The 21,489-nt window shown below is 49.9% G+C and overlaps 1 protein-coding gene across 1 annotated transcript in view; it reads left to right on the top strand.

Moving 5' to 3' along the window:
* The first annotated feature begins 3,867 nt into the window (after positions 1-3,867).
* ST8SIA2 (ST8 alpha-N-acetyl-neuraminide alpha-2,8-sialyltransferase 2) overlaps positions 3,868-21,489 on the top strand; it is a 56,296-nt gene continuing 38,674 nt past the window's right edge. Inside the window, exon 1 of the mRNA XM_057723738.1 lies at positions 3,868-3,965. Within this exon, the coding sequence (XP_057579721.1) occupies positions 3,868-3,965 (98 nt within the window). The remainder of the gene's footprint in view (positions 3,966-21,489) is intronic.

Raw genomic sequence — 21,489 nt, 5'->3', positions numbered from 1 at the left:
GCCTGGATATATTTCCTTCCTTTCTTTGGCTAATATACAATTTTGCCATTTACAAAAGCTACAAATGGAATGCAAATGTGTCCGTTTACTTTTCCTTGTTACCTTGGATTCTGATTTTGAAGGCTGAAAAGTTGTATTTCTGAGAACATTCAAATTTAGTGTAAATTTCAGAAAAGAAGGCAAGTTCTTTCAGCTATCGGGGGTGCACAAACAGCCTATTAGTCTGTTTCAGCTATGATATTTTACCTCTTTACACCCTCTCACCCCACACTGCCCTAAGTATAGCTGTTCATAGCTTCTGTTTCAGAAATGATGAAAAAGTCAGGTCATTACCACTTTGCAGTTTTTTAACATTCTAAACTGCTTTCGGAGAGTTCAAGGGTGTTAGGTACCAGGTCAGAGTTTTGAGGGAGATAACTATTGTTTATTATTGAGTTTTTAAAACAAGTTTAGATTGACTGAAAGGCCTAGGCTCTTCCACATGGAAAGACAAAGATTTAGATTTACAACCATGGTCTCTCCAGTGATGAAGGGTATGCAGGGAGTGAAGATAAATTTGTTCCTTGAATCCTGACTTCCCAGAACTAAGGGGATACAGTAAGAATCAAAGGCAATGCCAGCTTACAAATCCATTTAGAACTGCCTGGAGTGTTGGAGGGGGCCTTGGCAATCTGATCCCAGGAGTTGCTGAGGCCTGGGGGAGGCTGACTAAATTAAAATTTCCTCTCTGCCAGGTGAACCATCTTGCGTAATTTAGCCTCTATGAGCCTCAGTTTCCTCAAACGTAAAATGAAGAAGGTGGTACCCATGTGAAAGCATCACCAAGAGGATTCTTCATTATTCCCCAAGAAGTGGTTCTGGTGGGAAGTCTACATATCTGGGGGTGACAGGTAGGGGGATTTAGTTAGACATGTAAATAGTACATGCAGTTTTGGGATTATGCGAATTTCAGCTCTGGGTGGCGGTCCCCACTCCTAAGGTTGGCCCCTGGAAGGTGAAGCACGCCCTTAGCTGCCCCATGACTGGGTGTGACTCCACTTGGCCCCTTCAGCATTCTGCAAAGCTTCCTGCTCCCCTTTCCCTCATTAATACACACATCCCAGGGCCTGATAAGGTGCCTGGACAGCTAATAGGCTCTGTTAATTTGAGCTAAAATGTTAATGGGTGGTAATGACTTTTAATTTGCTGCCACTCCCATAAACTCCTGTATTTTAACCCAAATATTCAGTGACTTCGCTTAAAGAAATTATTACTGTGGGACCTTCCAGTTTCTCGGACAAACCAAGGTAGGAAAAAGTAATGTGCTTAAACAGAGGGGTCAAAAGGAGAGGAGGGGTCAGGATGGCCAAGTCAAGAGTGCGCCCACATGGCAGTTTACCCAACATCAGAGGATGTGACACTTCCAATCCAATCATCCTTCCTCTTTCCAGATCCCAGGAACAAACTCAGTTTTCAGAGAAAGCTGCAAGGGGCAGTGAATGTACACAGATCACTGTAAAAATAGCTGGCCCACGCGGATTCAAGCCTAAGTGCTTACAGACAGCTTGCCAGAGTCAACTATCACAAGGGTTCCCTATTATTCTCCGAGTAAAATCCCATCTCAGTGACTCTCAGTGCAAGGACAGCCTTCAAGTTACAAAGCTAGTGCTATTTCCCAGCAGATGTACTTGAGGGATGATCCTCTGTGGGTCTGGTTACAAGGATTTCTCTGTAAGGGATGGAACTGTTCACCAAGTTCCTACTCCTCCTGGCCATTCATAATGACTCCTCAAGTGAGTCCAAATGAGGACGCCTCTGAGGCTGGGATGATAACATGGGTCACCTAATACGAAATGGAAATAGACTCTGTTGTAGCAGTGCTTATAGCAGTGACATTTACCTGACCTGGGATGAATTTAGGATCATGGCAATCTCTCCATAATGTTCAGCATAGTAACAGTGTAGTTGGTAGAGAAGCAGAGAGCCAAGGAGAGAGAGGCCGGACAGTTTCTTCTTGTTTTTGGGGGTGACCTTATTAATCAATTATAAGCTATTCAAGAGACCATCGCTGTATTGTAAGCTCACATCCCCTACCATAACTACAAACTTGCAGTTCTGCCTTCCTCCTGAACCATGAACCACTAGAGGGCAGGAAACACGTGCCTCACTCTTCTTATGTTATCCCTAGCCTCCAGCACAAAGCCTGGCACAGGGTAGGTGCTCAATAAATATTACCAAGTGATGGAGTGAATGGATAAGTGACTGAAATATTGACTGTAGCATAACAGCTACATCCCAGTTCGTCCTCTCCCTATTCCGATACCCTGACCATTTATCTCAGAAAAACAAGGCAAAACAATCATAATTGCAACTCCTACACACAAAGAGGCAGAAGGACTCAGCACCGCCAGTGGTTTGGAGGGGAAATCAAAAAGGCCCTCTTACCAACCCAGGGTTCCTCTGAAGGGGCGTAGCCACGGCCAGCTCCTCTCCAAGCCCCTCTGGGATCTGACTCTGCACGGGTGGCCCTGGGGGCACAGCCAGTCTGCCTCTCCCACTCATTTGCCAGGACTTTACAGAGAGGACATTCCATATAGCTTCTCACTTTCATAACCAGCTGATCATTTCTAGGAAGTTTCCTGATTTCAGGACTGTTACAATTAGTGCAAGAAAAAGAAAATTTGGGTAATTATCTAATTCCAGTAAAACTTAATGGGGCCCTTCCCACCCCAGGCTAATGGTTGGTGAAAAATGTAATTTGAGTTAAGCTGTTTAAGGCTGGGAACGAGTAAAATATTCAGCACGGGGTGGGGCGGGGGATTACCCCTTGTGGGAGCCATATTTTCTAGCAAACCTTTAGATCAAGATAGCACTCTCGATGGGGTATTGATTTTGCCAGGAGAGGGCAAGAGCTGGGCGGATGAAGCCCAGCTCAGAATCAGCACCGTGAGAGCCCAGGCAGGGCGGGCGCTGAGTCTGCCATTGTGGGTAGAGCAGTCACTCCGGCAGCAGCTAGGGTTCTAGCCAAGGCTGCAAGAGCTCAGGCAGCTCAGGAAGCCTCTTTGGACCTGATCTCTTTGGATCTATCACTGGAGACCAAGATGACCGGCTGGAGGGGGTTGTTTCTCGCGGGTCGAACACCTCGCCCACAAATTGCAAACGGCATCTCTGCCGAAGTTGGCCTGTCTTGGGTATTTCTTCTCCTCTCCCCTTCCTCCACCACCCCTCCTAATCCTTCAACTGCTGAAACATCTGCCTGGCTGAAACGGCCTCCTCACCGCGAGCTGGGGGCTGTCCCCAGGTGTTGGTCTTTGTGTCGGGAAAACTTTGCAAGAAACCGAGGACTCTGGACAAAGAGCGAGCGAGGGAGGGCGTTTGCCAGCCGGCGGGGTACGCCGGGCGGTGCGCGCTCTTCCCTGGGCTCAGCTCGGTACCCGGACGCACGCGGTGCCCCGAGCCCAGCCCCCCTAAGCGGGGAGTGGCAGGCTCCGGCCACAACCCAGCGCACTCGGGAGCTGAAAGAAGCCAAGCGGGAGAAGCAAAGGCGAGAGGCTGGACACTGGAGTTGACTGGGGTGGGAGGAGGGCAGAGGCTCGGAGCGAAGCTGTCAAACTGCGCGCGGAGCCCCGCGCGGGGCGGGGGAGGGGAGGGGAGGGGAGTGGAGAGGAGGGGCGGACGGGAGCTGAGAGGGAGCGAGCGGGCTCGCAGCGCCTGAGCAACCCTTGTCTGCCGCTGTCGCCACCGCTGCCTCTGGCCCGGACTCGCCCGGAGCGCAGGGTGTCTGCCCCGCTGCGCGCCGCGCGCGGAGGCTCCGGAGCCTGCCGCTGCGCCCTCCAGCCCCAGCTCCTTGCGCCGGCCCGCGCGGGTCCCGGTGGGCGCCAACCCACCATGCAGCTGCAGTTCCGGAGCTGGATGCTGGCTGCGCTCACGCTGCTCGTGGTCTTCCTCATCTTCGCAGACATCTCGGAGATCGAAGAAGAAATCGGGTAAATAGCTGCGCCCGGGCCCGGGCCGAGCCCTGGCGGGATCTCTTCCCACCCTGGTACTCCGCATCCTCCCTCACACCCTCTTTGTGTGCGCCGCGCCCCCCTGTTGCTCCGCTGGAGAGGTGGGGGACAATTTTGGCCGGGGGTGGAGGTGCCGCGGGCCCGGGACTGTTTGGGGAGCGGAGGGTGGGGGCGCGGCTGCCGCGGGGAGTCCCCGGGCGGGGAGCACTGGCAGGCTCCAGCTGGCCCACGTAGGGGGGCAGACTCGCCCACCCTGCCCCCCTGCCTCGGCATGTCCGCGCGCGTTGTCGCCGGGGTCGAGGGAGGGCGCCGGGGAGTGTCTGGGGCGGTCGGAGGGGCCGAGAGTGGAGGAGGCAGGAGTTTCTTTGTCTCCAGCTCGGCCGCTTTCTCGCCTTAGCAAAGTGGGCAGGGGGCGCGCGGAGATCTCTGTGCTGGGGGGAGGGGATCCACGGGCCGGGGCGGACGGCGGGGGCTCTTCACGGGCTCCCGGGAGGGCGAATGTCCCCAGTACATACAGACACGCACACGCTGCTCCCGCCGGCCCGGGAGCCCAGTACTGGGGATTCGGCTGGCACTGCCAGAGGCGGAGCGCGCAGGGGTTAGCTGAGATCCCTTCCCCACCCTCACCTGCCTTTGGACGCTCAGGTAATTCCGCGGCGCCCCCTGTGTCCCCGGGTTCTTGTGCGCGCTCAGCGCGGAGACCGAGACCTTCTGGGAAAGTCTGTACCGCCATCCGCTCGACTTCGGGGTGGGGGTGGGGGGGCAGGCACGCGGTCAAGCCCTCGCTTTTCTCGCGATCTCTCCAGGGGTGGAACCGCGAGCCCCTGCCCTGGCGCGGGACTTGCAAGAGTGCGCACTTGCTGCGCGGGACGCACCCACTTTGGGTCCTGGAGGCTGAGACTCGCGCCCCGCCCCGCAGCCGCCCGCACGCTGGGCCGGCCCCTCTCCGCTTCAGCGCCACAAAGAGCCTCCAACCAGCGGTGGGCAGGTGCGGGGTTGGGGGCGGTGGGGGGAGACAGGGTTCTAAAGGGCCCTTTGGAGAGCCTACTGGCCCTGGGCAGAGAGCAAGTGAGGTCGCAGAGTGTGCAGAAAGTCCCTTCCTCCGTGGGGCTAGTTCCAAGCCATGCGCCCTCCGCTAGTCCCACGCCGCGTCCGCCCCTCCTTTGTCCCGTTTGTTGTTCCATTCACTATCAGAACTAGCTGAGGGCCCTCTAAGCTGACAGGTCCCTCAGAAGGGACATGTCAGCCCTGGTCCAGGATGCCAAGGAGGCCCTAAGGACTAAAACCTGGGGCAGGCGCCACTGCCTGCTCTCTCCTTTTCTCCCTGCCCCTTCCCATCTTGGCAACCCCAGAATTACACCTGTGAAGTCCGCTGCTCTTCACGACCCCCCTTTCTCTGCCTCTTCCTCCTCCTCCTCCTCCTCCTCCTCCTCCTCGGTTTCCCCAAGAGCTCATAAAACTTTCACAAATACTGTTCAGTGAATACCCAACGTGCTCCCACGCGGAGACAGAGTAATACTACTTTCCGCAGCTGTTTGCCTCAAAAACGTGGATCGGAAAGGAAATCCGGCAAGACAAGTCTTGGGGTGATGGAGGACGTGGTGAGGAGGGCCTTCCTCTCGGCTCCCTTACTCTTCCCCCAGAGGTGGGCTCTGCCTGGCCCAGACCACTTGCTGACCTTGACAGGTGAGGGAAGGACCTGCAGCTACCCATTGTTCTGCTATAATGTAGGAGCTGCACGCATTCAAGCATCCCTCGCTTGTCCATTCACTGAACTTTTCCTGAATTTCTTCTACAGGCCAGCTACTTTTAAGTTTTAAAATGCAATCAGGAGATCACTTCGCACATAATGCTGTGCTTTCCTGCCAAATGCATTGTAAAGCCCCCACTGCCCACATTCGGCTGTTCCAACAGGGTATCCAGAAATAAGCTCCAAAGCCTGAGCTAAGAAGGGCATTTACATATATATTTAAAACCCAGGGCTCTTCCGCTTGAATGTGTTTCCCAAGATCTATTTCATTGGGGGGTGGGGGGGGGGTGGGAGGGGTGAAGGGGGGGTTGCACACTGGGGAAAATTGTCAAACAGGTCAAATGTGTTATCTTCTGTGGCATTATCCCCCCTTCTGGTGCCCCTCACTTGACCAGTCCTAACCCAGGCCTGATACACCCTTCTCCCTTCAACTCCTCCTCCAGTCCCACCCCAAGCCTACCCCACACATAGTTAGCTCATCTGGGATTTTCCATGACTGGGGGAGGAAGGACAGAATCCCAACAGCCCCCATATCTGTTTTTCAAGCCAACTTTCAAGCTCAGTCACTTATTTAATCCTTGGAAGCACCCCAACTTTGAGCAGCCAGCGGGGGCTCAGTGCAGTAAGTGCCCTGGCACAGTGGCCAGTGAGGAGTGCCAGGAGTAGGGCACTTGTCTTCCTCATCCTATGCCTTGCCTTCCTGGGAGACCTGGAATCATACTGCAGACCATGGTGCTATTGTTGCTAAGGACCTATGCATCCTTCCCCAACTTGATATTGACCTGTGCTTGGGAAGATTGCAAATTACCTGCCAGTGCCAGTCTCTGGGAGAAAACAATGGTTCTGTAGAAGGATGGCTGTTTCTGGAAGGCAATGGAGGGACCCCGTGATCTGTTAGGAAGGAAGAAAGGGAGGGAGGGAGGAAGGGAGTAAAATTTTACTCTTTTTTTGGAATAAAATTTCCAAGGATTAATGAATGAGAAGTAAAAAAGGAAAGACAATTTCATGTGTATTGTCTGGAGAAACAAAACTGAGATACATTTTTGCTAAGCTCTTGATTCCTTTTTATTATAAAATAAGGCTTTTGATGTGGTGGTCTCAAAAGTTCCGTCCTGCCCAAGGAATCGTATAAGGGGTTGTGAAGGGCAGGGCTTTCTTCCAGGGGCTATTTCTCTAGAGACATGTCTCTTCCTAAGTGATGATTTTCAAAGTTCCATTTCTAACTTGCTTGCTTGGGGAAATGCTTCCCTGGGGCTGAATGAAAAAAGAAAATGTAAAAAGATGAGTTCTCTGCAAAGCATTCAAAGAGTGAATTCAAATTGTAAATCAGAGATTGGATGGAGCTTAGCTTTGGTAAAACAGCCCCCCACCCACTCATGCAGCACCCCGTATTTTAGAGTCAGTCGGACCAAGTCGTAAGCTAAGCTCTTTCTCTGATTATCCCCTGGACTTTAGTCTTGAGTGTAACCTTCCAGAGAGAGTGGTGGGCACCCCAGAACCTGACACACAGAAGGCATTCAGTAAACACCTATTGGATAAATATCCTTCTGGGGTCTGGCCCAGTGATGGTCACACGTGGCATCCTTAGGGAAGGCTGACACTCACAGAGCCTAAGGATGGGAAGGGGGTGTGGGGTTCCCCCTAAGAAACTTCCTCTCTTTTTACAATTAGGGTAATTTTGACCCTGAGAAGTAGCATCACTTAACCAAGATCACACCCTGGCTAGTTAGGGACAGGGCAAGCCTGCACACGTCTCCTCATTTATGACCCAATGTCCTAGTCCCCAAATGAGCACTCTAATCATAAAAGATTTACAGGACTGGTTAAAGAGGGAGTAGCTACTAGTAATAATAGAAATCGTGGCAGTGGTGAAGATGAAGTTGATGGTGTTCATTAACATTCATTGGTTTATTAAGCGCTTTCTATGAACCAAGAGCTATTCCAAGTGCTGTGTAGACATTAACACATGTCATCCTCATGGCAACCCAATGGTCACCAACTGGCGGTGCCAAGAGCTACTGCTGGTTGAGCACAAATAGTGCCAGACACTGTTCTTACTGCTTTAAAGCACTAGCTCACTCAGTCCTCGCCAAGCCTCTTGAAGCTAGGTATTGTGGCTCTCTTTAGTTCATCAGTGAGGAAACTGAGGCTCAGAGGGATTGTACCACTTGTTCATAATAAAGCAAGTGACCCTATTTCTATGAGAAGCCAAAAACCCTGCCTTGACTGCCCTGCTAGACTGCCCTGTCCTCTGAATTATTTGCCCCCTGCGGTAACATTACAGAATGGGTCTCAGAACTAGCCTTCCTAACTCATTTCCCAGCTTTCTTCCAAAGGCCCAGTTTTCCTAAGAGCCTGGTCTGACGTAGTAGTTACCTACCCTGCTCACCCCCAGCAGTTTAGAAGTAGAGAGGGTGAGTGATGAGGACTGGAGAAGGACTTGGGGCTCATCTCCCCAAAATGCCCTTCTGGTCCAGTCAAGTTCAGTGTGTTGCTATGGCCTGGCTTGCCAGACAAGCTCACTGGTCATGGGCCTGAGCATCTCAGACCCATAGGTGGGGCCTTGGGCTAAAGCTTCTGAAGGAGGGAAAACTCCCATTCCATTGCAACCCTGATTCTGATGTCTGTGGAACTCGCCTTCCTCACTTCTACAAGCCATATGATTGGGTATCCAGGGACCTGGACTAGGGGTGATAGTAAAGGTGCTTAATAACTGGTCCCTCTCAGGCACTGACCTATTCGAACGGACAGCTGACTGGTCAGAACAGATGCCGTGCAGTACACCAAGGCCAGCATCCCGGTACACCCCAAACATCAGACACTGTCTGGGGATGTAACAGACAAGGAGAGGCTAGCTCTGATCATTAGATCCGTGAGCTGGCAACTACTGCCATCAGCTGAGAATGAGGTGAGGTGCACCTTTCAGTGGTTGAGTCCAGATGGATGTAAAAGGAAATGACCTTGGCCAGTTGCAGTCCAGGCACTTCGTAAGAAACACACATATTTGCACGATATGACGCAACATTTTTTTAAAGCCCATTCTTCGCCCCGTTCCTCATGTACTTCACTCAAGTATAAACATGATTGGAGGATAAAATAGGACAGAAAGAAAGTCTGGTTTTTAACTGACTTGCTCCAAGTCCTTGTTGCCAACTGTTCCTAGCATCACATTTAAATTGTAAATAGATATCCATCTTAGAAACCAATTCACCACTCAGGGCCTCTTTCCCCTTGTAAAGCAGGGTTGCTAGGTTTTCAAATTGCTTAGGTTTTACAAATTGGGGATGTTGTAGATTGCAACTTATAAATACTTCTCAGAGAGGGTGGAATTCTATAAAGGCCCCCATTGCTTTTTAGCATGGCATTCAAGGTAATACATAATCTGGCCCCTGCCTCTCTCTTCAGCCTTCCTGAGCTCCAGCCATTCTGTATAGCTCATGGTTGCCTGGAATGTACCGTGACTTCATGTCTCTGTGCCTTTGCACATGCTCTTACTGCTTTCTGGAACAACCTCCTTGCACACACTATTCTTCCTGACCTCCCACGCCACCTGTCCTTCCTTCCCCTGCCTCCTCCTTTAAGGCTAAGGGCTCGTATCACCTCCTTTGCAAAGCATTTCAGACCCCAGACCTCCCTTGGACAGTCCGGGGGAGCTGCCTCTGCTGTGTGTACCCATAGCATCCCATCAGGACAGTGTCCAATGGAGATGGACTCAATGGTTATGTTTTATTTTCTCCCTTATCCCCGCCCCTGGTGGTAAATATATGGTTTAGTAAATAGAGCCCGTAAAGTATTTTTGGAATGAACAAACTCGGGCCTAGCACATGGCAAAAATAAGCATTCAGCCCTTCTGCCCGCAAAGGTCTACACGATTCTAATAAGTATTAAACACCCTCCACTTGCTCAGAAAGCCCCTTGCTTTTCCCAACATGTGTATCCACCGTGGAGGCCACAGCCCAGTTAAGGGCACCGTTTCCATTGTCTCAGAATGTCGTGGAGCAGGCCAATGGGAATAAAAGGACCTTTCTAGTCTGCAAGAGAGGAGGACCCAGTGGTAAGTTTCCCACTGCCAGTCCAGATACAAAGCAGAGATGTCGAGCCCCACCTCCAAGCCTCTGTCCAGCTCTTTTTCTCCAGAGAGCTCTTTCTAGCCCTTCCACCGCCAATAGTGCCAGTGCCCCCGCCATCCTCCTTCTGCCTGGAGAGGACGTGCCTGCTCTGTCCATCTTTATCACCTTAATGGCTTCCACACTGGCATTAAGAACAGACTTAACTTGGGGCCAATTCTTTCCCTCCAAGGGCTGGTCCCCAGAAAGGATGCTGAACAGAAAGGATGTGTTGTGTGTTGGAAACATTGAGAGAGTAAGAAATGAGAGGTCAGGTTGGTGTGTGTCATCTCAAAGACTTTCCCTATTAAACACTTTTAAGTGGTGCTATGATTTTCTAACACTAATCAAACCAGGGAATCGTGATGGGTCGGCCAAGACTTGTAGCAGCTGTGAGGACCCTCAATGGGATTCAGGAGCCTTGCACCTCTCAGCTGCCTCAAGCAAAAGCGAGTTCGAGAGGCAGATGAGAGGATACAGTGAAAAGCGTGAGGGAGGAGCAGGAACATGAACACCGCTAAGGAGGTGGGTCAGGTGGCCACCTCGCGCCAGGGGATGAGGACAGGTCCATCTCTCCAGGAGGAGCCCCAGGGTGAGATGCTTGGGTGCTGTCTGCGCGCAGGGAACCCATCCCCTGTGTCTGAGTGACTGTCGGTCTGGGGCTTGTCCTTAAGTGTGGAGATTAGTCACTCTCCTGGGTGGCAGCTGGGCTGGTTTTAAATTCTCCCCAGTCTCCTGCAATTCGTCACTAGGCTAGGAAGCCGCCCGGTGTCCTGACGGGACCTGTTTGTCCCAGCATTTTCTTAGCTTCAGCTGTCACAGACTCCGCAGTGGCAAAGGGAACTGCTCCAAGGGTGTCTGTATCACACATGGCAGGGGGCGGCTCCTCCGGACACTTCCAGCACTTGGGATCCTGATTCACTGCTCTTGGAAACCCAGCGTCCTGCCTTGCTGTGTGGGTGTATGTTTGAGTTCCGAAAATGCTCTGCAAGAAGGAAGCGCTCAGGTCTGTCACAGAGGTTCCCCAGCACTTTGCTATTATTATTGGAAGAACACGGAGACATGCAGCTCTGCCTCCTGGTCCCCCTTTGAGGCGCAAGACTACAATTTCTCCTCTTCCTCTTCGTTGGTGGCTGGAGGTTGAAATGACCCTGAGGTCAACACTTCCCAATGCTGATCTGCAGATGGGTTGGGATCCAAAAGGAAAAAGAAAAGAAAAAATAAAAACAAAAAACGCATCCTCCCCACAACAATTATGTTAGTTTCAAGTTTGCCAGCTGTCATTTCCCGAGAACTCTTCTATCTTTTGAGGTGATGTTCTTTTCTTCTTTTGGGTATTGATGTCCTTTCTTTCCTGATAGAGGGTGATGGTCGATAGTAGTTGTGACGTTTTTCCTAAACTGAGTCCCCAACCCCAATTTTTTGGAAATGTTATCCCTGAAATCTATAGTCTGGGGTCTGAGTCTACCTTGAAGAGTAAACAGAGGGCATCGCTTCTAGAAACAGGGGCTCATTCCTCATACATCTTTTCTTGGTGGAGGCTGATGCCAAGCAGAGAATAACAACAGTCTTTTTTTTTTTTTTTTTTTTTTTTTTTTGCGTGTCTGCTGTGTGCCACGCGATAGCCTAAGCACTTTAGCTCTGTTCTCACCTGTAATCTTCCCAACAATCCTACGAGGCCCGTATTGTTATCTTCATCTTACCATGAGGAACCTGAGGCATGGAACAGTTCAGTAACTTGGCCAAAGTCACACAGCTGGCCAGTTGCAGAGCTGGGATGGGAACCCAGATTCCAGGGATCAGGAGAGCTCTCCAAACCTGACACACGAAATGACATCCAGTGGGGAAAGCAGGTATGCTCATATGTCCAAAGGATAAAGCTTGAAAAGAGAGAGGTCTGTAGGAGAGAGAAAGCTGGGAAGCCCAACATTGCAAGAGAGCTCAGCAGACAGCAGACTAGGGGCAGGGCCAGAGTGGAATCTGGCAGCCCAGAAGGTGGATGAAATTCAGGGTGTTCAACTCCACGGCATCCTGTTTTGGAATGGTGTCCCCCCCCCCCCCCCACGCCACCTTCCCTCCTTCCCTCCCCTCCAGCCCCTTTCTTGTCCCCACCGGGTCTCATCAGAGTGGCTCTGGAGCGTATTTGTTTGACCAACTCATTTTAGGACACACACACACACACACGCACACATTGACGGAAGAGAAAAACAACACGAACAATTAAGGCCTGGAGGAAAGACAGAAGGGCTAGTGCAGTCGGCTTCCTGGAACCTGGCAGAAGAAGGAAAGAAGCAGGCGGGGAGGGGCAGCCTTCTCCAGGGAGATAGTACAGGCCCAGGGAGCCCGTTTCCTGGGAGCTGACATCGTGCTGAGAGCTGCATGGGGCACTCAAGCCTCACAGCTGCCATGTTTGCTCACCTGCAGGTGAGGAAATGGAGGTGCAGAGAGGTGCCGAGACTTGCTAAGGTCACACAGCCAGTAACAAGGACATGAGGTGCCAGCCAGGTGGGCCCGACACCATCACCCACGCTGTTCTTAGCAACTTATGTGTCCTGGAATCACCAGGCTGCCTGCTCCTGGTCCTCCTGCCTCCCACCTCCTGCCCTGGGCCATTTTCTGTACCACGAAGACAGTCTGCAAAGGGAAGCTGGAAACAATGGGACTTCAGGAAGGACTCGTGGCAGGTCAGATGAGCCTCCCAGGCACTGTGGCCACCGCGCCCTTGGGTGCAATGTTTCAGCCAACGTTGAGGAGGGGCCGATGCCCTTGAACTCTGTCCAGGGAGGTGTGGGCGCTTGCTGTTAGGTTTCCCATCTCCGATTTCAAGAACAAGAATATTGCCCGCGCTTGGAGGAGCAGTGCGCAGGATTAATTCACACCTTCTTGCTTAGGAAATGCCAGCGTCGCTTAAATAATGAAGCGGGGAGGCTAAGCTACCTGGAGGAAATGAGCTAGTACATTGATAGGGCAGGTGACTTCTGTTTGCTCTTCTCCTGTAAGCAGCAAAGCCCCTCCTACTGCACCTCTGAGGGTCCTGAAGTTTGGGAGTTGACTCTAAGTGGACTCCGCCTGATGTCCAAACTATACCCCAGTCCGTAGGTTTAGTTCCCAGGAGAGGCAAAGAAAAGGGCAAGAGAGAAACCCACAGTGGTGCCCAGGTCCTGGCCTGGGCAGGGAGCCTCTTAGACTGAAACATAAGGACACAGCTCACTGACAAATAGCCTCCTAAAGACGGGGGCCGTCCAACCTTGGGGGTGGAGGCTCCACAACCCCTTCCCCAGTGGGTACCGCCACCAAAGCTCTACCCTCCAGCATCAACAGAATGACTCCCTTAGGTCTTCACTGTAAATCTCTCCCAGCTGCCAGCCTGGGGCCTTCCTTTACCCCTGTCAGCAAGGGCTGGCAAGTCTTCCGTACAAGCCAGCCTCACTGCTCATGCCTTCGGACACTGGGCCACTCCTTTGGTGCCCCTGGGAGCTGCTATGGAAAGACTGAGGCTCTAATCGCTGATGAAACACTTACTACCCTTGTGACCTCAGGCAGGTGGCTTCACCTCTCTGACTCTCAGTTTCCTAATCTGTAGAATGGAGTTAATAGTGTCCAGCGCACAGTGTTCTGAGGAGTAAGTAAAATATAAATGATGGGAATGTAAAATGGTGCAGCTGCTGTGGAAAACAGTAAGGTGGTTCCTCAAAAAATTAAAAATAGAATTACCATCTGACCCAGCAACTCCGTGTCTGGAAGTCAAAAGCAGGGATTTGAACAGATATTTGTACACCCATGTTTATAGCAGTATTATTTGCAATAGCCAAAAAATGTCCATCAATGGATGAATGGATAAGCAAAATGTGGTGTGTGTATATATATATAGTAGAATGTTAGCCTTAAAAGGGAAAGAAATTCTGACACATGCTGCAACAGGGATGAGCCTTGAGGACGTTATACTAAGTGAAATAAACTGGACACAAAGTACAAATATTGTATGAGTCCACTTATATGAGGTCACCAAGAATAGTCAAATTCATAGACAGAAAGTAGAATGAATGGTAGTTGCCAGGAGCTGGGGGAGTGGGGAGGTACTGTTCAGTTGGCACGGAGCTTGAGTTTTGTCAGAGAATTCTGGAGGCTGGTTGCACAGCAATGTGAGTGTACTTAACATTACTGAACCGTACAGCTGAAAATAGTGAAAATGGTAGATTTTATGTGATGTATATTTTACCACAGTTACACACACACACACACACATACACACAAATGAAAGCAGCCAGAAGAGTGCCTGACAGGTGCTCAAGACACATTGATTTATTTGAAGAGCATAGTTGTAGTATTAACGAAGCAATATCCACGTGAGTACTATTTAATTCAAAAAATAATATAGTACCAAAAAGCATGGTGGGGAGGGAGTAGAGGGAGAAAAAGAGGAAGGGACGTAGACTAGAATTAGAGAAACACAAACCATTTCTTTGTTGTGAGTACATTTGGATACACTTGCTGGAGGGGGGTCCCAAATTCCCAACACCTGGGATTTAGGAACGTGGAAAGTGCAAACTTATACTTTTTGTGGACACTCTGGAAATACTTGTTGGCCTGCCTTCCTGTCTGACTTCAGTGGAGCGGCCCATACGGTCTTGTAAAAGTCCAACCTGCATGGAAGTCATGGAGTGGCTGGGGAGGGAAGCAGGGGGAAGGGAGGTGGGAGACCAAGGGTGCAGACAGCCCGGACCACCCCTCCCTCCCAGATGCAGGTTCCCAGCTGCCCCTTTTCTTACTGCCTGCATCAGAGTAGCTTTCATTCGTGTTCTTGGCTCAAGGGTGAATCTGAACAGAGAAGAGAGTCCCAAAATGCTCATCCCCAGAGATTTGGCTCCTGCTGGGCTGGGACCTGCTGAGATACAGCTGTCTTTCCCCTTTCAGGCTCGTGCCAGACAACTCCCATAAGACAACTGGAGTTGAGCGAGTACTGTGGTTTCCAGGGCAGGAAGTGCCAAAGCGGGGGGTTGTTACAAGCAGTGCTGGCCCCACCCCAGAGTTTCTGATTTGGCAGATCTGGGGTGAACCCTGAGAATTGGCATCACTAACAAGGTCCAGGGGATGCTCATATCTCCGGTCTTTCCCAGGACCGCCCTTCGAGAACCATTGGGCTGGAACCTTGTTAATCAGAGTGTGGTCCTTGGACCAGCAACATGGGCCTCACCTGGAGTTCTGGTAGAGCAAAATCTCAGGCCTTCTCCCCAGACCCACACCTGATGAAATTGAATCTGCATCGGAACAAGACCCCGGGTAATTTGTATACACACTCGCTGCTACAGAGCCCCAGCCTGAGGCAAAGACCTTGGCCCATTGAACCAGGGGACACTTGTGTGAGGACCCCTGTTGCCCATCAGAGTTGGCCTTGACCCTCAAGTGGATGTCATAAAAAATCAATAATGGTTATTATTACTGCTGGATGCCTGTGTGCATGCCAGGAGTTTTCATATGTTATTTCACACACTGATTATAAAACCCCAGGAAGAAACCATTTTATGGATGAGTACACTGAGACTCAGGTAAATTACCAGCTTGATAAACACAGAAAAAAGAACTGAATGGTATCAAGGTCTAGCTGGCCGTTTCCGGGGTGCCGAGGTTTAGGCCTGCAGATTAACCTACTTGTCTCCCTTCCCCCCTCCCACAAATGAGACCTGAGGCATGAAGTAAGGCAAGGAGAAATTTTGTTTTTAAATACACTTTATTTTCCATCTTTCCCATGAGGCTTTTTTTTTCTTTTTTTAAATCTTGATTTCAGAGTTAACCTTTTCTTTGCAACTTTCTTGGACAAGAAGGTCTTAAAAACTTTTTTTGGTTTGTTTTTTGTTTGTTTATTTGTTTTGTTTTGTTGGCCACACCATGTGGCATGCGGGATCTAAGTTCCCTGACCAGGCATTGAACCCATGCCCCCCGCATTGGGAGCATGGGGTCTGAACCATTGGACCGCCAGGGAAGTTCCAAGGGCAAGGAGCAATCTTAACCAAGGGTTGAAGTGATTTATTAAATGAGCTTAAGGAGGCTTCAATGTCTGTACCAGAATAACCTTGACTCAGTGCTGGAACATATGATAGACATTTCCAGAGAAGCTGGTCAGCCAAGTACTCCTTGACTGTGTCATTAAGACTCCTCATGAGCTTGGCTTGGATGTGATCATTCACACAGCCAATGGCCCCACTTCACAGCTGGCACACACGGTTACAGTTCCCTAGAGTTCTTGGGGTCCCTGAGTGGTTTTGGTGGCCTGCCCAGCCAGCAATCTAATTCCAAACTCCATTCTCAGTTATAAAAGGCAGAGAGATTGATGGGGGAGGCCTCTAGGGGCGATCGAAGGCAAGTAGAGGGGAGCCTTTTAAAACCAATGTGCTACTTCAGATAAAGACAGCCTCTGGGCAGGCTGGAAGCCAAGAATTTAATTGTATTTATTTTTTGCCATCACTTGCTATTTGGGGCAAGGGATATTGGTATTCTATTTCTGGTAGCGATATAAAGGTTCCTTTGATGATAAATTCATTTAAGTTTTTAAGTGAGTCGATTTAAAGAAAACTATTAAGTCAATAGAGTGGGATTAGCAAAACACATGACGGTAGACCCCCAAAATGACTGAAGTTGATGCCGTGATGATGTGCTTGCTTTACTTCTCTTTGTGACCATTATCTGCCCCCTTGGCAGCAAAGGCATGACAAGTCCTTGTAAAACTTCTATAGAGAGTAAGTGAGTTAATCTTCCAAAAAAGTACCTAGTTACAGAAATGATTTCTCATTGTATCTGGGAAATTGCCTGGTGAGCAAAAAAAGAATCCCCCAATGAGACGATCTTGTGGATGACTCAAAAGGCAAGGATGCTTGAGCCCCCACAACCCCCAGCAGCACCACTAGGTGAGACCCCCATCTTACAGTCTCCCGGCACTCTGTATTTCCTTTAACTGCTCCTCACAGTCCGTATTTCTTACCTGTGCCTTTCCTGCCTGCTAGATTGTAGCTTTAGGATGGCTAGGACCATGTCAGATCTGTGCTACGTTGTACTTTCAGCCCGTTGTGCAGTGCCTGGCAGAGAGTAAGCACTGGTTTGGAGAACAAAGGAAGGGAAGGAGGGAGGGCAGGAAGGAGGGGGTTAGTTCCAGAGAGAAGCTCAGAACGGCTCCTGCCACCTACGTTCTGCAGTCATTTATATATGCCTTTCCATGGCCAAAGGAGAGAAAATACAGTGGGTTATATGAGCCCCCATGTAATTGTCGGATTTGAAATCCATTGAGTTCCATCTTGTTTGTAGATGAAACCCCCTTTTCCCTTTTCCCGATTCTATGGAGAAAGACCAGCCCACTGTTAAAGTTTTCTTAGCAGGGTGATTCACGGTGCTATCCAAGCTCTTTGTGGCCTGGTACAGAGAAGCCAGAGGGCTGGAGGGATGTGGATGTGGCCAGAATTGGGAATCGGGTGCACTGGCTCCTGGCAGCCTGAGATCGTGCAGATAACAAGGAGATTAATAAGGGTCTGCAACCTCCTCCATCCTGTAGTATCAAGGAGGGTTTTTAAATCGATGCTGGTCTGGCCGGCTTAATGGTACCTAATCTTACCTTTTGAAGCTGGAACACTTGAGAGTTGAGATCAATTGAGATAAAATAAAGTAAAATGTGTTGACTTTTGGATTTGGGGTCTTCATCAGAGTCCTGTTATGTAGTGCTGTTTTTATTTTCTGTCTCAGAAATAGGCAGAGATTAGCCACTGGAAAGGGTTGTTCTGCCTGGACCAGGTGATGGTATATTTACTTCTGTTCTTCTTTTTTTCATCTTTCACAAGATGATTCTCCATGAAGGAAAGCTCCATTTCTGTCCTGTTCATCTCCATATACCCAGGGCATGTTGCATAGTAAATGCTCAATGACTGTATCTCAAATGCAGCATTTCAGCGTAACCAGCACAGTCTCTGCCATGTCTGCTGGAGAAGTCAGTCTGTTCCCAATTAGGTGAAGAAACAGAAGCCTTACAAGGCATCCCAGTGTCACTGGAGAAAAGCCTCAGGAAGGCTCCCTGGTACCTGGTTTCTGTGACTGTTACCATGATCCCTGTGTGGTTATCACAAAGCTGTGTGAGTAAAATGCATCTGATTCGTCACACACAAGGGCTCACAAGCCCTGTCTGAGATGCCGGTGACAAGCGAAGTGGTGAACCCAGAATGGAAAAAATGCTCGAGGAGTTTGTGGCCTGATGGAGGGGAGTGCTTGTGTGATGATGAGAAATGTGTCTGGGGTGAGTGAGAGTTGGGAGATATGACACCTCAAGGGCAGGCCTCAGTTTCCCCATCTGTCAATGAGGTTCAGCAAACCCACAGTTCTTCTCTAGCTCCGAAGCATCACCGCTGGGTACCATCCCTGTTGAGTGAGTCCAGACTCACTGGAAATAGCTAATCCTTTTGCTATTTCTAAATGCCTTGCCCTGAAATCTTAGAGCAGGGCAATAAATAGGTGCTGAGCTATTTTCACCTACCACCTGCTCTACATTTAAAAGGGAAAAAAGCCACTCTAAGGGAGGAGGGAGGCAAACTTACACACTGAGGATCTGCTACATGCTAGGCATCGTGGTGGATGCTTTCACATCTCAACAAAGCCTCTTGATGAACTGGCAAGATAGGCTCAATAGCATCCTTATTCCCAACCTCTCAGCACCACTTGGAGAATCATTCTATTACAGCAGGATGGGTGTTCCAGATAAATTATGCTCAATATGCCGTGTTTTAGAAAAGCATGTGAGTGTGTGTAATGAAATATAGAAAAGCTGGCATCAGTCATAGCTCAGTTGGAGCATTTCAGAAACTTTCTTCCTTTGGATATCAGGAAGATTCATTATCACCAGCAAGCATCTCAGCCTAGTGACAGTCCCTGTCCTCAGTGGTGAGCCCTGCCATATCATAGAGACCAAAATTGACAATATTGTGCTGATGGCTGGTGACAGACCTGTAGGAGCTCCGAAGAGTGAGTCCGCATATGGGACAGAGGGCAAGAGAGACATTTTCTGGAGGAGATGGGAGCAGGGTGGGACTTGAAGGAGTGGTCCAAGACTTAGCTGGAAGAAGAATGAATCTGCTGATCCAGTGGGGAGAATGGCCTGAGCCAAAGAAGGTTCAAGTGCACATCAAAGAGCAGTTCCTACCTTTGGGGCTTGGCTGGAGTGGGGGATTCAGGAGGACCTGAGGGTGGAGGAAAACAAGATAGGACAGGGGGTGCACAGCCAGGTTGTCAGGGGCTGGGGGACTCACACTTGATTCTTTGAGGGGTTGCTTTGGTCTAATCTGGGGTCCAAAGACCTCTAAAGAGTCTGTGATGGATTTCAGGAGATCCATGAACCTCTTGAAATGTTAGGCATTTCTCTGGGCAGAGGATGCATACATTTTATAGGATTCTCAAGGAAGTCCACAAAGCTGAAGAGGAACTGCTATGAGACCCTTGAAAAGTTTTGAACAGGAATCTGCGGACTGTATGTTCCTGGAAGGGCGGAAGCTGAGGACACTACCCAGGTCATCTATAGGAGCATCACGGGGGGTCTGGGCTGGGGGGCAGGGCGTATAAATGGAAAGGAAGAAAGGGTAGGGAGTCTTGGTTACAGAGAGGGAATGACAACACTCTGGGATTTTCAGCGATGGCTGATCCCACTGTGGGTACTGGAATCCAGAGGGGAAGTTGTGCCTTAAGGTCAATGGTGAATTTCACTTTAAATGTGGTGATTTTAAGATATGGAGTTCATCTATGTGTAAAAATCATTGAATCACCAATGGTTGGAGCATAGGGACAAAAGAGGCCGGCCAGCCCATTCCCCTGTATTTTCCAGATACAGCAATGAGACCCCAAGATGGGGAGGGACTTGTCCATGGTCACCTAGATGGTGGACAACTGTGACCAGTATGTAAGAGAATAATATTTAGGAGAGAGATCAGTGCTGAGATGGAGATCGGAAGCTGTTTGGAGGGAGACAGTTGAAGCCATGAATGTAGATGAAATCTTTAACATAGTAGAGACCCCAGGATTAAGCTTTGGTCTTGCCCTCATTTATACAGTTGGAAGGAGAAACCAAGGGAGCAAAGGCCATGGAGAAGGACAAAGAAGTGAGAGGAGAACCAAAAGACCAAAGCAGGGACCAAGGTTGGGGGGGGCGAGCGTCCCTGGCGGGAGGGTCCATGGGACGAGGATGCTCCAGGGCCACTCGCTGGGGCGTCAGCGGACTCCGGGTGACATTGAGAGACCTCTTTCCTTGGCGTGGTGAGGCGATGCGAAATTTCAGAGAGGTCCCTGATAAAGGGACTGTGATTCCAATCTGGCCTCGCTAGAGATTTGAGGAGCAAAGAAAAGCAGATCAGGAGCAAGGGGCAGAGACCAGGCAGGAGAAGAATATTTTACAAATAAAAAAGTGTGTTTGTAAAAATAAGGTAAAGAAACAATGAGGGGAGAGAGGAAAGAGGGAGAGGTTATATGAGACAGCCACAATCTTGAGGTGAAAGTGGGACCAATAAACAGAGGTGGGGGATGAAGATTCAGAGACCATCTTATGGGGCAAGGAGGGCCCAGAAGCAGCATGAATTTTAAACAAGGGAAGACTGGGACCCATTAACCCGACAGGCTCTTCTTGCTTTGGGGCCGTGGCTTGTGCAGACCCCTCTGCCTGTTGCTCTTCCCACAGCCCTTCCGAGGCTGCCCCCCCCCTCATATTTTAGGGTTCTGACAAAATGCCATCCACCCCAAACAGCTCTTCCCTGCCCACTCCCTAGTATACCCTCAGTTTCTAATCACTGCTTCTCCTGGATTTTTCTTAGCATCACCAGTGTAAGGATGGGCGGCTAGGATTCTATTCCTTTGCTGGAGTGTTTCCTGTGTATGTGTGTGTGTGAGTGTTTCTTATCTCCACATTTCAATTTTAAGCACCTTCAGACTGTCTTCATCCCCCACTGTGACCCCAGAGCCTAACCCGGGGCTCATCACATAGTAGGTACTCAATTAACGCACGCTAATTGGAACAAAAAGAAAAGGCAGACAAATTCAGCCATGACCTACTCTCTCTTCTCAGAAAAGTTTAATAGGAACAACAATAAAAATAAAATAAAAATAGCATCTGCCAAGCTGCTTATACGTCTTCATTATCTCTTTTACTCTTCACAGTTTACTCATTTTAAGGGGTGAGAAAGCTCCTTTTTTAAATACTCCACTAGCAGAGGTGGAGTTAGGGATCTTACCAAAGCCCGTGTTCTTTTTTTGCTGCCTCATTTTCTGACAGTGCTGCATCAAAGAGGCATTTCCATCAAGAAAACAAGAGGCTAGATGCCCTTCTTCCATCCCCTCTGCCAGGTGATGGGTAGGCTCTGTGTATCTGCTCCCCACGCCCCCACCCCACAGCATCGCCCGGTTCTGTGCAAGGCCTTCACGTGCAGGTGTTTTACTGTCTAGAAAAAGGGGTTAAATCTCCCTTCCACCTGTCCGTCCACTGCAGTCACATGGGAAGTCAGCAGGTACAGAATTCTCTTTGCCTCTTAATGATTCTAAACCCCAAGGAGGGGCCGGGGTGCCCCCCCCCTTCACCCTAGTCTTCTCCCCTGGCATTTTCTACAGGAAGGTGATGGTGGGAGAAATGGGAAGAGGG

This window comes from Hippopotamus amphibius, chromosome 2, assembly GCF_030028045.1.
Source record: "Hippopotamus amphibius kiboko isolate mHipAmp2 chromosome 2, mHipAmp2.hap2, whole genome shotgun sequence".
NCBI classification, from domain to species: Eukaryota; Metazoa; Chordata; class Mammalia; order Artiodactyla; family Hippopotamidae; genus Hippopotamus; species Hippopotamus amphibius.
Note: the sequence above shows the minus strand (reverse complement) of the source record. Positions and strands in the feature narration are given on the sequence as shown.